General features: G+C 40.3%; 2 protein-coding genes across 6 annotated transcripts; one reads left to right on the plus strand and one right to left on the minus strand.

Moving 5' to 3' along the window:
- Positions 1-3,962: 3,962 nt before the first annotated feature.
- Positions 3,963-6,282, minus strand: LOC135595035 (cyclin-D4-1-like). Its single transcript, XM_065085540.1, has 6 exons — positions 5,744-6,282; positions 5,304-5,390; positions 5,124-5,222; positions 4,831-5,032; positions 4,605-4,729; positions 3,963-4,518 (listed from the first exon to the last, which is right to left on the minus strand). The coding sequence occupies exons 1-6, from the start codon at positions 6,065-6,067 to the stop codon at positions 4,291-4,293; spliced, it is 1,065 nt and encodes a 354-aa protein (XP_064941612.1). The 5' UTR covers positions 6,068-6,282; the 3' UTR covers positions 3,963-4,290.
- Positions 6,283-7,018: 736 nt separating this feature from the next.
- LOC135584292 (protein CutA 1, chloroplastic-like) lies at positions 7,019-13,704 on the plus strand. 5 transcript variants are annotated; one of them, XM_065087452.1, is made up of 7 exons: positions 7,062-7,200; positions 7,332-7,402; positions 8,288-8,403; positions 11,870-11,932; positions 13,205-13,236; positions 13,316-13,410; positions 13,492-13,704. In XM_065087452.1, exons 3-7 carry the CDS (start codon positions 8,337-8,339, stop codon positions 13,574-13,576), a joined length of 342 nt encoding a protein of 113 aa, XP_064943524.1. In that variant the 5' UTR covers positions 7,062-7,200; positions 7,332-7,402; positions 8,288-8,336; the 3' UTR covers positions 13,577-13,704. The 5 variants fall into 5 exon arrangements, with proteins under 5 accessions (XP_064943521.1, XP_064943522.1, XP_064943524.1 ...); XM_065087449.1 differs by lacking the exon at positions 7,332-7,402 and having other exon boundaries at positions 7,019-7,272; XM_065087450.1 differs by lacking the exon at positions 7,332-7,402 and having other exon boundaries at positions 7,019-7,200.
- The last annotated feature ends 28 nt before the right edge of the window (positions 13,705-13,732 follow it).

Raw genomic sequence — 13,732 nt, forward strand, 5'->3', positions numbered from 1 at the left:
GCCATTGACATGGATGGAGAGTGTCTTCTCATTCTCCTCCTCCCACCTCCCCCTCCTCCAATGCACATCACTTTCTCATGGTGGCTTCTGACTCCATGACTGACAACCTTTCTCTCATCTTGGTGTCTTGTAGTGGACTGTGGTTGGATGCTTTCCTTGCGTTTGCAAGACCACTCAATGTGAAGCCCTCTCTTTCCTTCGCACTTGCTGATATCCCCACCGGACTCAACTATTTGCCTTTTGTGCTTGTGTTTTTTTCTATTTAAGATTATCATTCCATTTTTTTATATTAAAGTATTTTGTCAATTCATTACAATGTTTTTTTGACTATATTCAACCCAAGACATTTCCTACTTCTCCCAATAACTCTCTATGATATTTGACTGTTGAGAAAGGCAAATGAGGACGTCTGCCCCTACAAAATATTGTATACTAAGCAGTGGTGATATATTGCATGACGCATATGATTGAAGAGGATATGGAGCATTAGTTTAAGTAGGCATGCCATGGAACCTAACCTACCAAATACTATGGCTTTTATGAGATTGATTGCATGGCTCCTTGCTTATGGTTGGAGGGAATAAAGACAAATGTTGGATAGAAGGAGCCCCTCCATTCAAAGTCTACTTAATATGAAGTTCTTTTATGGGCATTATTGTTAGTTCTTTAATCAAATCATTTGGTGTATCTCATCAATTGTTTTAATTATTTGAATGACTGTTTGCGTGTGTTTGGTCCTATGTGCCTCCTCTTATAATGTCACAAAATTTATGGAGCTTATAATGTCTTTAATGTTGTTTCGGAAGCTCGATCATTTATAGTATTATTATACCTCCTCTATTATCACAAATTAATTATTCGTTAGTATGAATTTAATTTATGATGTGTTTGAAAATCCTTAGTCAAATAAGTATTTCACATAGAGTGATAATGATTAGTGATAATGTACTTATTTAGCTCTTTTAGAAGAAGAAGGCTTCGATGCTTCGTATAATTAAATATATATAATTGATTTGATTTGTGTCTCAATCAAAAATAAAAAAATATATTAAATTTCTTAATAATGTAAATACGGCTAAAGCGAGACAAATGTCTCATCTAAAAATTTAAGTTTGTAAATAATATTATTATGATAAAAATTTAAGATGATATCATATATATATAATATTCAACTAACACAAATTTCACATATTGAGTTGAGATATTTATCATCCACATGCGAACGAAAGTGTTAGGAATATGAAATTATAGATCATGTATCATTTAAAACCCTAACCTAAGCTCTTAGATGGAATGATGTTGATGACAATTATTTTGCCTTTATTACTTTGAAGATTAAATTACCAGATACTGTTTCCGACAACTCTTCGTCTCTCGGTTCGGGCGTCGCGATGGACGGAATGGGCCACAGCCAGCGCACCTCCACGCCGCAGTTTGACTCAGAGGCTGCGTTGCGTGGGGCCATCAAAACGCTTTGGGCGAAACCACGGGAGGAAGACGAGAGAGCGGCAGCTCGCGGAAAGAGACGACATACGTGGAGCGCCTGCTCGTCCTCGAAAGACCGAGACACGCAATCCACGGAGATCACACGAAAGAAGACGAAGGATGAATAGACACACGAAAGCAACACAGTGATGGATGGGTTGACGAGGTCGAGGCGCGAACGTACCGCGAATCCGAAACGGGACAGAATCGTACGGTCCAGATGTGCTGCAGGGGGTGATGGGGACGGCACAGAGACGTTGGATCCGATCTCTTCGTCACGTGTCGTGCTTATGGGCCGGGCTTGGCAAAATAAAAGCACTCTTTGGGACCCATAATCAACCCAATTAATGAAATGGACCGTTGCATAGAGAGAGAGAGAGAGAGATCAAACAATACGACTCTGTGGTTGACGTGATCTCTACGATGTATGAGCCGTAATGCACAGCAGACACATCAATTCTGCAAACTGCTCACAGCCACACGGCGCAGGCTGTCGAGGCAATAACTCTCACGTCCTTCCCACCAACTCCTGTGCCTTCTTCCCCCACCCAAGCCAACGCGACTGTAAGCGAACCAGCACTGCTGCTCGTCCTCCTCCAACCTCACCATGGCCTCTCTCCTCTACCATCAAGAACAAACAAGAGCTGTGGGGTGATTGGTGCTTCTGAGATACCTTTGGCAGTGTCCCAGGCCAATAATCGTTTTGGACATTGAAGATGCTCGTTTGTGTTTGATCCTGGTAGCAATGCATTAGTTGTTGATGCGCGTGACTCTCAGTATATCATTGTCCACCCAGGAAGATGGGAGACGGGCCACCTTATTGTAAGAAATTTTGATGAAGCCAACTTGTGTTTCTAAATCATTGTAATAGAAACACAATAAAACTATGCGGAAACGAAATAGCGTACCTCCAGCCATTGTCGTCAAGAATTTCTACAGAGGTTTCTTCTTGAACTTTGGTTCTTCTCGGCTCAGAACTCTCGCTTTAGATGGTGTAGGAAAGCCTTTCGCTTCAAAGAGATGATTGAACCAAGGGACCAAAATCCTCATGTATATATAGTTGTTCTCCCATCAAGAACATTTATCATCACCAAATCATAACGTTCAAGAATTAATTCAAATTGTAACGTTTGGACCATAATGAAGAACTTAATGATATTAAATATTTAATTTAATAATAACGGTTTCATGCATAAAGAATAAGAAACTGAAATCATTTAAACCATAATAAATAAAGAAATTCATGATAATGAATTATGAATCTTAATAAGAACAGTTACGTTATTATTAAATAAGATATTTAATAATAAACGTTACGTATAAACTAGTCATTTATTTCGATCCTTTAATGATATGGTGGTATAGCAGTGCAGTGCAGTGCAGTGCAGAAGAGATGAGAAAGAAAGATCCCTTACAGAGTCAGCTGCGTGTTACAGTTCAAAGGCTCTCTAATCAATGCTTCTGTATCTTATCTCTTATGATTCTGCGCTGACACTCTTTCCTTTTATCTATTAAATTTTAGAGGTGATAAGAACTCAGCAGACTTCCATCTGCTCTCTCTTTCATGTTTTTGTTTTTGTTTTCAGTCACCCACCCTATCGACATCAAATCATTCCTAATAACTTTTGTTTTCGTTTCCTTGGTTTTGCATTCCCCTCGGCAACAGTGAGCCAGTGGCTGGGCAGTGGGGACAAAGGTAGTGATGAAGCTCTATCCCCCTTCCCCCCCCCCACCAACATGACAGTTCCCCATGGGATTGCACACAAGTTCCCTTTTCCCAGTTATCAAGAAAGTAATTTCTCTTTGGTCCCTTTCATGGACTTGCAAGGAGCCAAATTCTCGATTTCATGGCTCACAAGGGAGGCCTGTCACAGACAGCATCGGCTAACATCGGCACACACGCCATAGTATGTGACCTGCAGGCAAAGAGCTCTGCAAATGGAATGGGGCCATTCATCGTCAGAGCTTCTCGTTTCAAACTTGCTCGGATCATGACCTGACCTCAACTTCGCCATTGAGAGAGCCACAGGATCCTCGCGAGCATTGCTTTCACATGCAGGGAACTGAAGGCATTTACAGTACTGCACGTAAAGTGCAGTGCCATTATGGTACTTAGTGTTTTTAACTGGTGCTAAAAGCTCTCGGGCACACAAGATTGGGTGTGAGCAAGTACTTAATCCTTGTCTGCATGTGATGCAGGTGAAACAAAAGCGAAGGAATGGCAAGCCATGAGGGGAATAATTCCATGGTCATATTTGGACTGGAACCTGAAACTTCCAAGAGGTCCCCCATCCCTCTCCCACCACTCCTCCCTGTGAATATTTATTCTCCGCCTGTGTGCTGCCATCCCAAGATCTGTACTGAACAGTGGGCTCTGCCTTCATGTCACAGGGGACAGCAAATCCAAGAATCTCAGCAGACACATAGTCAAACAGTGCAAGGACATCACCAAAATACATGTACAGGAGGAAGAAATCTGATGCATGCCATGACACAGATTTTATTGAAACAAAGCAACAGTTTTAAGAAGAAAAGCAGAGCTAGATGACCATATTTCCCTCAATTCTTGTCGCAATCACAAAATAAGACTTCCAGCCCCGATCTATCTCATTATCTTACTGTAAGAATGTTGATTTGGTCAGGTGCATTCATGGGAAAGCATGAGCTTAGCATTCTCAACTCATTTATTTCCCTTTTCCTCATCTACTGATCCTGGCCACGACGACAAGGAGGTTCACTGACAAATTAAATCGACTGGGAAAACCTATCAAAGAGATGGAACACCACAGACGATGCCTTCTTCTCTCATGAAGTTGATGCTCTGTTTGGTTTCCTCCTCTTGGCAGCTGGAGAGGAATGGTCGCAGTTTGCATGTGACCCAACTGCTGTGTCATCGCTCTTATAGCTCAGACATGCAGCATCCAGCACCCCGATCGGGCTCTTTGGCACAGCGGAAACTGATGTACTGGCATATGTCCCGTTCTTCATCAATGCCATCTCTTGAATCACTTCATGACACCTCAAAACTCTCTCCTGAATCCATTGCAGAAAACTGAGGTCTTTTGACGTAAATAGCATTTGCTCAATGAAGCACTGCGTAGCAGATGAACAACCCTTACCTTATTTACATGGATGCAGCAGCAAGCTAAAGCCTTGTCGCTCTCCAGAAATTGAATCTCTTTCAAGGCTGATAGTGCTACTGCTGCAGCAATCTCGGAAGGTCTGAACTCCAGGAAATCAACCCCTGCAATTGTTGAATTATAGCCACACTCTCATGTTAGGCTTGCCATCCGATCTAAATGTCCCTCACAGTTGCTCAGAAACATGCGACTCCAGATCACTGACCTCTAACAGTGGCCAAAACGAGGGCGATGGAGCGAGAAATTAATGAGCCATCAGGTGAATTTGCATCATGAAATTTACACAGAAAGTAAACAATGAATGAGAAAGGTGTGACCGCTTGCATCCTCCACTTGAGGGTGCTAAGCACTAGAAGCTCCATCCTCTGTATGGTCCTGGCTTCAAATACGTATTTTGCCTCTCCTACCTGTTTGTGCGGACACAAATCACCGATCAGCAATAAAAAGTTGCAGTCCAAGATTACCATCTACACAAACAGTTTTGATGTCTTGTTTAACCTGTAAATCTATAGAGAAAGGGGCCTCAGTTTCCTCCACCTTGGCAGCGAGAGATAAGCAGGCCACTGATAACAACTGTGTCATCCAGGCCTTACCTTGCTGGAAATAGAGTCATAGGAGCATGACGCATTGTTACATGAATCACATTAAAGAAGCAAGTACCTCAGTAATTTTTCTTACCGGAAGTTCGTAAGAGGAGAAGAATCGATCCAAGTAATTTGCAGACAGATAGGCAGTCAGAGGTCCAAAGTTGTAATGTTCATGAACCTGTCAATGCAGGAACGAAAACTATGTAATTACAAGGTGGAGAAGCTCTCAGGTAAAAGAGACATGTAGGAAGAAGAAAAAGCATCAAGAGCGTGTAGATATGGGGGAAGAGAAAATGAATCCATTGTCATACTGATAAAAAGGATGGCTTTTGACTGTTCTAGGCACAAATAACATCAGATGCATCACAATGAAAGATAAGAAGTAAGAACTGTAATCGGTTAAATCAATGGTCTCAGGGATCGAATGTCGATCAATCAAATCTGTCAGAGAAACCATCGTACTGAGAAATCCAGAAATTGGAAGATGTAGGAGACAGAAAAAGCATGGAAACAAAGAACAACTCAACCCACCCTCTGAATCCAGTCGATGGCATCATTCCTCACCGCCAGGTCCAGCTGCCCCCTCAGCAGCCTCTCGGCATAGTTTCCCTGAGGGAGATGCTGCAACTCCTTCTCGACCAGCGAGGCGATGCGATCCTCCGACAGCAAGGCAGAATCCATCAGAAAGCCCCCATAAAAATCGCTCCTTTTGCCAGGGAAATGCCCAAGGACACGCCTTTCGACTTCTCCTTCGGGGTCCTGCTCTTGCTCCTCCCTCTCATCGAACCCCAGGACGCTGTTGCTGTCTTCTGGGCAGAGGAGGATGGAGGAACCACACTCATAGCTAATGCCCATGTCAAATAAATCAAAAGCTGCAGAGGCTGACACAGAGTAAGGCCGTTCTTCCTCTTCTACTCCTCAAAATGCTCTTTTTAGAGACAGACGCAGAGACAGAGAACGAAGCCTAAAGGAAGGGACATTTCATGTCATTGGTCTTCGGTGAAGAAGAAGTTCACATTGCGGAGGCAGAGGAAGATGGAGGATGAAAGAAAGTGTCCTAGTTAAGTGCAGTGGAAGAGGTGGGCAGAAGAGGGTGAAGAGACTTATAAAGGAGCAGCCCTGTGCTAGCTTTGTCTAAGTAAATGATGATGCCAATAACATGGGTTGGAAAGAGGAGATTATTGATTGATTTGACATCAATGCATGGTGTCTCAGTCGATAAAAGGCATGATTTAGTAATTCTCCTTCACATATATCATACAATTCTTTTTATGAGGTAACACGAACTCAATGATTGTTAGCGATATACCACATGACTTGATAATTACAAGGAAGAACTTGAATGGGGCATTATATATATATATATATATATATATATTAGAATCTATGTTTATCTTTTTGGTAAACCATATATATTTGTAAATATGCAAAAGAATAATTATCATTCTAAATCTCAGTATGGAATTCATAAATCTTTCAATAAATTTATCCAGAAAATATAATTAGTTATCTTAAACTATATTAATATTAGTTCATTTGAATTGATACCACTAATGTTTACAGGATATTAAGTATAAAAATTTAATTTTAACTAACAATAATAATAAAATACATGCATATGCTGAACTTAAATTTAGAGGATTAAATACCAAAATCACCCACCGAGAGGGATGTATATGTCAATTTGCTCTCTCTCTCTCTCTCTCTCTCTCTATATATATATATATATTAAATTATATATATATATATATATATATATATATATATATATATATATATATATGATTTATACATACTAAAGAAATATAAGGAGAGGGTGAGAAAAAGATGTCACTCCAAAGCTGTTCGCGAGCCTTCTGGGCGTTCTCCTCCACGACTCCCACTCGCCGCACCCCGTCGGCGGCACCGAAGCTTCTTCGACGCCGAGCTCCTCTCTTTGGGGCTCTCTCTTCTTTGTGCCTCGGCAGTATTTACGCCATCGCTTGCAGGTCCGCAGCCTGCTTCCGTTTCGTCGCGCAAAACCCTAATTGCCCGATCTGGGATCCGATACCTGGAGAATGGTCCTTTGTTTTTCCCATTCCTGTTTCTTGTCAACCCATCTTCGATTTTGGATTGGTAGGTTTTGTTGAAGTATCTGCTTTTAATGTGGTAACAAGGGGATCTTGATGCCTGGATTCTGGTAGTCTAAAGGTACGTTAGAATCTAGATGATATGTGTGGTACTGTCACATGATGATCTGCGAGATCATTCTTGCTGTCGGAACTTTGACGATTATGTATTCTTTTACATCATATGATATTGATTCTTGAGAATAAGCTCATTGATGTTCTTTGTAGTGTTTCAAGAAACAAATTATAGTTGTTCGGTGTTGTCGTCTCCAATTGAAACCTGTATGTTTCACCTGTTTGAGTGAATGCTATTATGGAGGCACTTTGTCCTCCATGATTTGTCCGAAAAGGAATATATTAATTTCTTGATGAATTCTATTTAACTGAGATATCTATGTTTTACCTGTTTGAGTGAATGCTAGAAGGAGTCGCTGACATCCAGAATTGTCCAAAATGCTAGAATGATTCTTGCAACTCAGTGCAGGCTTCTAGTTGACGTTGGTATCTTGTTCAGGCTTGATGGGAGTCATGGGGCATATTGTGTTTCCTCGGCAGGCGAGGCCTTCCGTTCTTGCATCTTGTACGGGCTTGCCAGGTCCATTTTTTGGTTGGGAAAATCCTGTCCCTTTTATCAGTACTAGCTATGAGCACTAGCTGTGAGCTGGGACTTGGTTCTATGATTCTATCATCTACGTGAGATGAGGACATGTTTATTAGAATTTTTCCAGCATACGGGATCACAATGTAGGTTTCAGTCTGGTACCCAAGAAAGACATTCTCTTTGGTTGTTAATAACATAAGGTTGCAACCTTGTCTTTTTTTTTTTGTTCATGTGTCTTCCCATGAACAGTTCATTTAACCAGTAGGAGCATTCTGTTATGGATTCAGATATTCTGTCATATTTCTTTTCATTTCCTTTGACACTGTTTCCTTCTGCTGCTCATGTATGGCGTTGGCAAATCTGCAGGTCAAAGTTTGTTAACCAACCATCCACCAGAGGTCTTCACTCTACTGGAATGGAGGGTGCTTTAACGACTGTTCCATCCATTGTTGTTTATGTTACTGTTCCAAACAAAGAAGCAGGTTCTTTTTTATCTTTTAGAGCTTGCTTTACTTCTCATTCCTAATTTGCTAAAGCAGCCTTTTAGCAAATGTATATAATATTACAAGTTACATTTTTTGTTTGGAGGTTTTGTTGATGCATGCAGTTAGGGCTACATTGTTTACTTTTTGGTGCCTTTTATTCATTATTAAAAAAAGTCCAGATAGGTTTGTGCCCCCTATCAGAGAAATGCCTCCTCGCTTATTGACTTGAACGAACGACGTTTAGAGTGAACCTAAGGCATTCACTGAATAAGGTGGATACTTCTTATCCTAGTTGGATGAAATGAAAGATATTGTTGATGAATAGATGTCTTAATCATAAACATCATAGAAATAGACGGCGAGTTACTGATCCGAATGATCAGGTCGTGTAGGACCAAGGTCCAAATCTCTCAGTTTATTTAGGATGCCTCAGCTGCATACGTCACAACACTTGGAATTGACACCTCGTAATGATAAATGACATGGCTCCCCATGACCTTATCTTGGATTATTAATACTTCTATCATTCCATCCCCATAGGGACAGAGAACCCTTCTCTTTCTTGGTTGTGCTACCGGGGACTCCAAGAAAGTCAGAATAAGAGAGCATTCATCTTGGGGTAGAAGCATCACCAAAAGTGAACCAACCCCTTGGACTGCTATGAAAAATGCAATTTTGAAGTAGCCCAATCTAATCCAAAATTTTTACCTACTTGGGCATGTCTAGCATATTTTCACAATCACAAAATCACTATAACTAACTTGCAGAAGTAGGATTAATCCTTGTTCATACATGGGTTTCTTTTTTATGAAATGAACTACTTCAAATAGGTTCATTGCTTGGCCCAGAATACAGTTAATCCGACATGAGCTACATGAGCTCCGAGTATTTTGGATTCACTAGAAGATGATTATAAGATAAATATTGTTTTCTAGCTGCATCTTATGAACCCACTATAGCATGATTATGACATAAGTGTTCCTTGGTTGCTGCATCTAAACTGTTTGTTTGGCAAATGATGAGTCCTGAACAACCTTTCCAGTTATAGCTATCTCATGAAATTTTGTCTACTTACCCAAATCCTTCATGATGGACCTTACATTCATCCTCCATGATTTATCAGTGCCCTGTGTTTTGTTCATGCAAAAGCTTAATCACATTAAGAGATCATCTCTCAGACCTGCAGAATATATGCTACTTGTGCCATCATTATATCCCTTTCAATCAGTATTTTGTTTGGTATAGTCATTCCTCATTCATTAGCTGCATTGTTCATTAGCTTGTGACTATTTGTGGAAACTGTTGTTATTTAATTTTTTAGATGTTACTAGTGCATTTCGGAGTGGAGAACTCATGACAAGATGGAGATATGATATTTCAAATTCTAAACCATGATGTTGAGTACACCATTAATGTCATAAGGCACTTGGGCATTTGCCTAGGCACCCAAGCGAGGCGAGGCTCGAGCGCCTCAATTTGAGTTCGGGTGGCTGTCAGCCAAGGTGCACGCTTGAGCCCAAGCATCAGGACGCTCAAGAGTGTGCTTGAACCAAGTGAAAATTGGTTAGGAGATTGGGTTGGCCTTCATCTGGTTCAATTAAACCATATAGCATTTCATCTGGATTGATCTAGATGAGCCTCTCCCACCCAAACCCCCCTCGTCGCATGAAACCATTCTTTCTTCTCACTTGGCGAACGTAGTATCTTCCTCCTACGGTGTGTGCAAAGGCGGCCCTCCAACGATCGGCAATGACTTCTTCCTCTCATTGTAACTATATCTCCTTCTTACCCCTCATCACCCCCCCCACCCCCACCCCCTGCATCGAGCTTTCCTGCCCACCTCCCAAATAGCTCCCCTCCTGTTTTCGTTACCCTCTCCTCCGTCGTCGACCACTCCCGTTGAGCTTCCTCAGAACCCAACAACCCCCCTTCCCCTCCTCCTCCTCGATATCTCCCCTCCCGGTTGGCAGCACCCACCTCGCCGAACCCTTTAGCCCCCTCTCTCTCCTCTTCCTCTTTCCAAATTTAATTAAGTAATTGAATTTTAACTATCTGAAGATTTTAGTCATGGTAATTGTGTTAAAATGTTATGATAACTGGCTTAAATATTAAACTCTTAACAAACATTGCTAATTCCTTCCATGAATCTTTCGTAAGTAATCATCGCATTTATCATCTATGATTAGTAATATTTGATCGTTAGATTATTGAGGATCATGGCTGCAATGGAAATAAAGTTGATGACATGGATATGTGATAAAAAAGAAAGAGGCGAGTTTGGAAGAAGCTTTGAGATGTTATAGAAAAGAGTATTATTATTTTCCTATTGTGAAGGTTTTGTTGCCATTTTTAAATCATGTTTGGAAATGAAGAAAGAGAGGGTGAGAAAAGAAGTATGCTTTCTTCAGAAAATCATATTGATTTGTTGTTGTATTCAATCTATACTTCTTTTTGTAAGCAAACAACATTTTGATAGACATTCAACTGCATGGGTGGATGCCGAATCAAAGAGAAATCTACATTTAAATGTGCACATGTCAGACTCCAATGTGCCAATTGTCTTAACTTCGGCTTGCAAAGTGAAGGGGTCATTGGGAATGTTCCCAGTCGGGACCTCCAATGCTCAAGCCATTGTCCGAAGTGGATTAAGTCTTGAGAATTTTTGTGGAAAATTGAAGAGCTTAGGGGAAAATGAAAATAAATAACCTGTCTTTTCATGAATGAGGTATCCTTTTATAGTGTGGCCCCAAGATGGCCATACTACAAGACTACAATACTACAAGACTACAAGTATAGGTTATCGATATTGTTGAATTGGCAAAGTTGACCTGCTACAATGATGGTGGCAGTGGTGGTTGGAGTGGTGATGTAGGGTATGTCTTTGGCACAAGGCATGGCCGTGCCGCTGAGGACATCACTGCCACCTTAATGGCAAGACTGGTGGCAGTTACGGGTTGCAGACTGGGTGATGCGGGCTTAATCAATGTATGCTGCTAATGTGGCAATGGACAGCTGGCACACAACAGTCATCGATCGGAGGGGACCCATGGCATACCCTAACCACTAAATGAATCACTAAATTTGTCAATTGCAACAGTTTTCACGTAATAACACAATTTCCTCATTTGTCATGCATACATGTATTGACAAGAGGGTTAAATTTCCTCTTTACACCAGTAAATGGTTAGGTCTTGTGCAAAAAGCTGATGCCACCTTCATATGTAAGTTGAGTGGACACTAATTGGCAACTATGTTGCATCTTATTTACTGATATGTATATATATGTGTGTATGCTTGTTTTAGACGATCATGTAATCAATGCGATTCCAAATGCATCTCCATGCTTTTGGACTTCTCCGAATTGTGCTTTTTTTTACTTGTATTCTAAATAACCTTCCCATTCTATGTTTATGATACTCCTTTCTGACTCTGTTCCTTGTGGATTTTGCTTGTTTAAGCACAGGCATGAAGCTTGCAGAAAGCATCATCAAGGAAAAACTTGCTGCATGCGTCAATCGAGTGCCAGGCATGTCCATCACCTAATATTTTGTTGCAACATGTGACAATCCTGCTTGAAAATTTGTTTGTAGCCAGTTTTATGCTTTCATCTTGTTTTGTTAATGGTTTTTAGTTTTGGTGAATATGGCTGATTTTCAGGTCAATTGGGTGCCACAACTTACAGGATCTTATTTGACTGTAGCGACTTGTGACTGTCACTTGGAAGATTATTAGCATTTTGCTTGAATTTCTTAGGGATAACTTTCACACATTATAATATTACTATATTAGAAATCTTTTTTCTTTCATAGAATTCATAATATTTTTTAAGGATAACTTCTGTTTGTTTGTTTGTTGAGATTGCACATCACAGACATAACACTATTAGGCTGGATTCGCTTGGGACCCAAAGCCAAAAGCTAATCCAGTAAGCTTGTTGATTCAAAATGAGAAACCATATCTGACCTTGCGGGTTAGATTCAGGTTGGGGACCAAATCTATATCCATTAGTGGGTATACTTACAGGATTTGACCTTGCGTGTTACTATAATTTGTGTTCAATCAATATACTGATCTCCTACATTTTTAATTTTGAAAATATATTAGAATCCATAGACACTGATTTGATTTCTCTTGGTTTAACTTGTGATGTTGCCTTCCAAGGAGCTAAATGGCAGGAAAAGGGTCCATGTAGCTAATCTCTAGTTGGGACATAAGGACTTGTTGTTATCTTTAAAAAGACAAAGATTCATATATGTCCTTATAATATTTCATTTAGGACTACTCAGCAGATTAAATAGTACGGAGACTAGCCATTTCAAGTTTGTCTTCCAAAACCATGTAATTTTCTGAATCTAATGTTAGTCTTGATCTTTAATTTGAATAGTCTGTTTCATCTTGGATTTGGTCTTTAATCTGGACAGTCCATAATTTGAATTGTTTTTCTATTTATTAAATTGACTGTAAAAAAGTTAGGACTTACGATTTTGTTATTGTTGGTGGTAGTGATGATTGCAAAAAGTTCAACTAAAAATATATTTGGTCCATAAGGAAGAAGAATTTCGTGTCAGCTGCTGATAGCACTTGTGTGGATAGAAAGAAAAGGGATTTATGTTTAGGGTTGCAAATAAGTTAAGCTGTTCTAGCATATCGATTATTCTTTGAAAGATGAATTGCTTCATATTTTTGTTCCTCAACAGCTTTTGCATTATTATTATTATTATTTCGTAAATGGTACTTGGTGATTGAAACACTTTTGCTTATTTACTGCTGAAATGTGTGTGAGCATGCATGGTTGCAGGTATCGAGTCAGTTTATTGGTGGGATGGCAAGGTAGAAGTTGAATTTAATATTGGTTTTGTTTCTCCTCAAAGTACAAACATACCTTTGATGTCTCTATTCAAAATGTCAGGTAGAGACGGATGCTGAGGAGCTACTCATAATCAAGACTCGGGAGTCCCTTCTCGGTGCTTTGACCCAACATGTGAAATCCAATCACGAGTACGAGTAAGTAGTAGTAGTGCCTACGATGCTGAGGAGCTACCTGAGATTGTTGGTTGACTGACAATTACCATTATATCACTGCAGCGTTCCTGAGGTCATTGCCCTGCCCATCACTGGTGGCAACGAAAAGTACCTCGAGTGGATCAAGGACAGTACCAGAGACGACTAGTCTGAATATTTTCCCTGCCTGCGCATGAACCATAACGGATTTTTGCTTCTGCTGCACTCGTATTATGTTAATTTCCCAACAGTTGTATATATATATATATATAATTCCTTAAGATGATGAAGTCCAAACACGTTTGTCCCTACAATTTCTGCTAAT

The sequence above is a fragment of the Musa acuminata genome, chromosome BXJ1-10, assembly GCF_036884655.1.
Source record: "Musa acuminata AAA Group cultivar baxijiao chromosome BXJ1-10, Cavendish_Baxijiao_AAA, whole genome shotgun sequence".
Classification (NCBI taxonomy): Eukaryota; Viridiplantae; Streptophyta; class Magnoliopsida; order Zingiberales; family Musaceae; genus Musa; species Musa acuminata.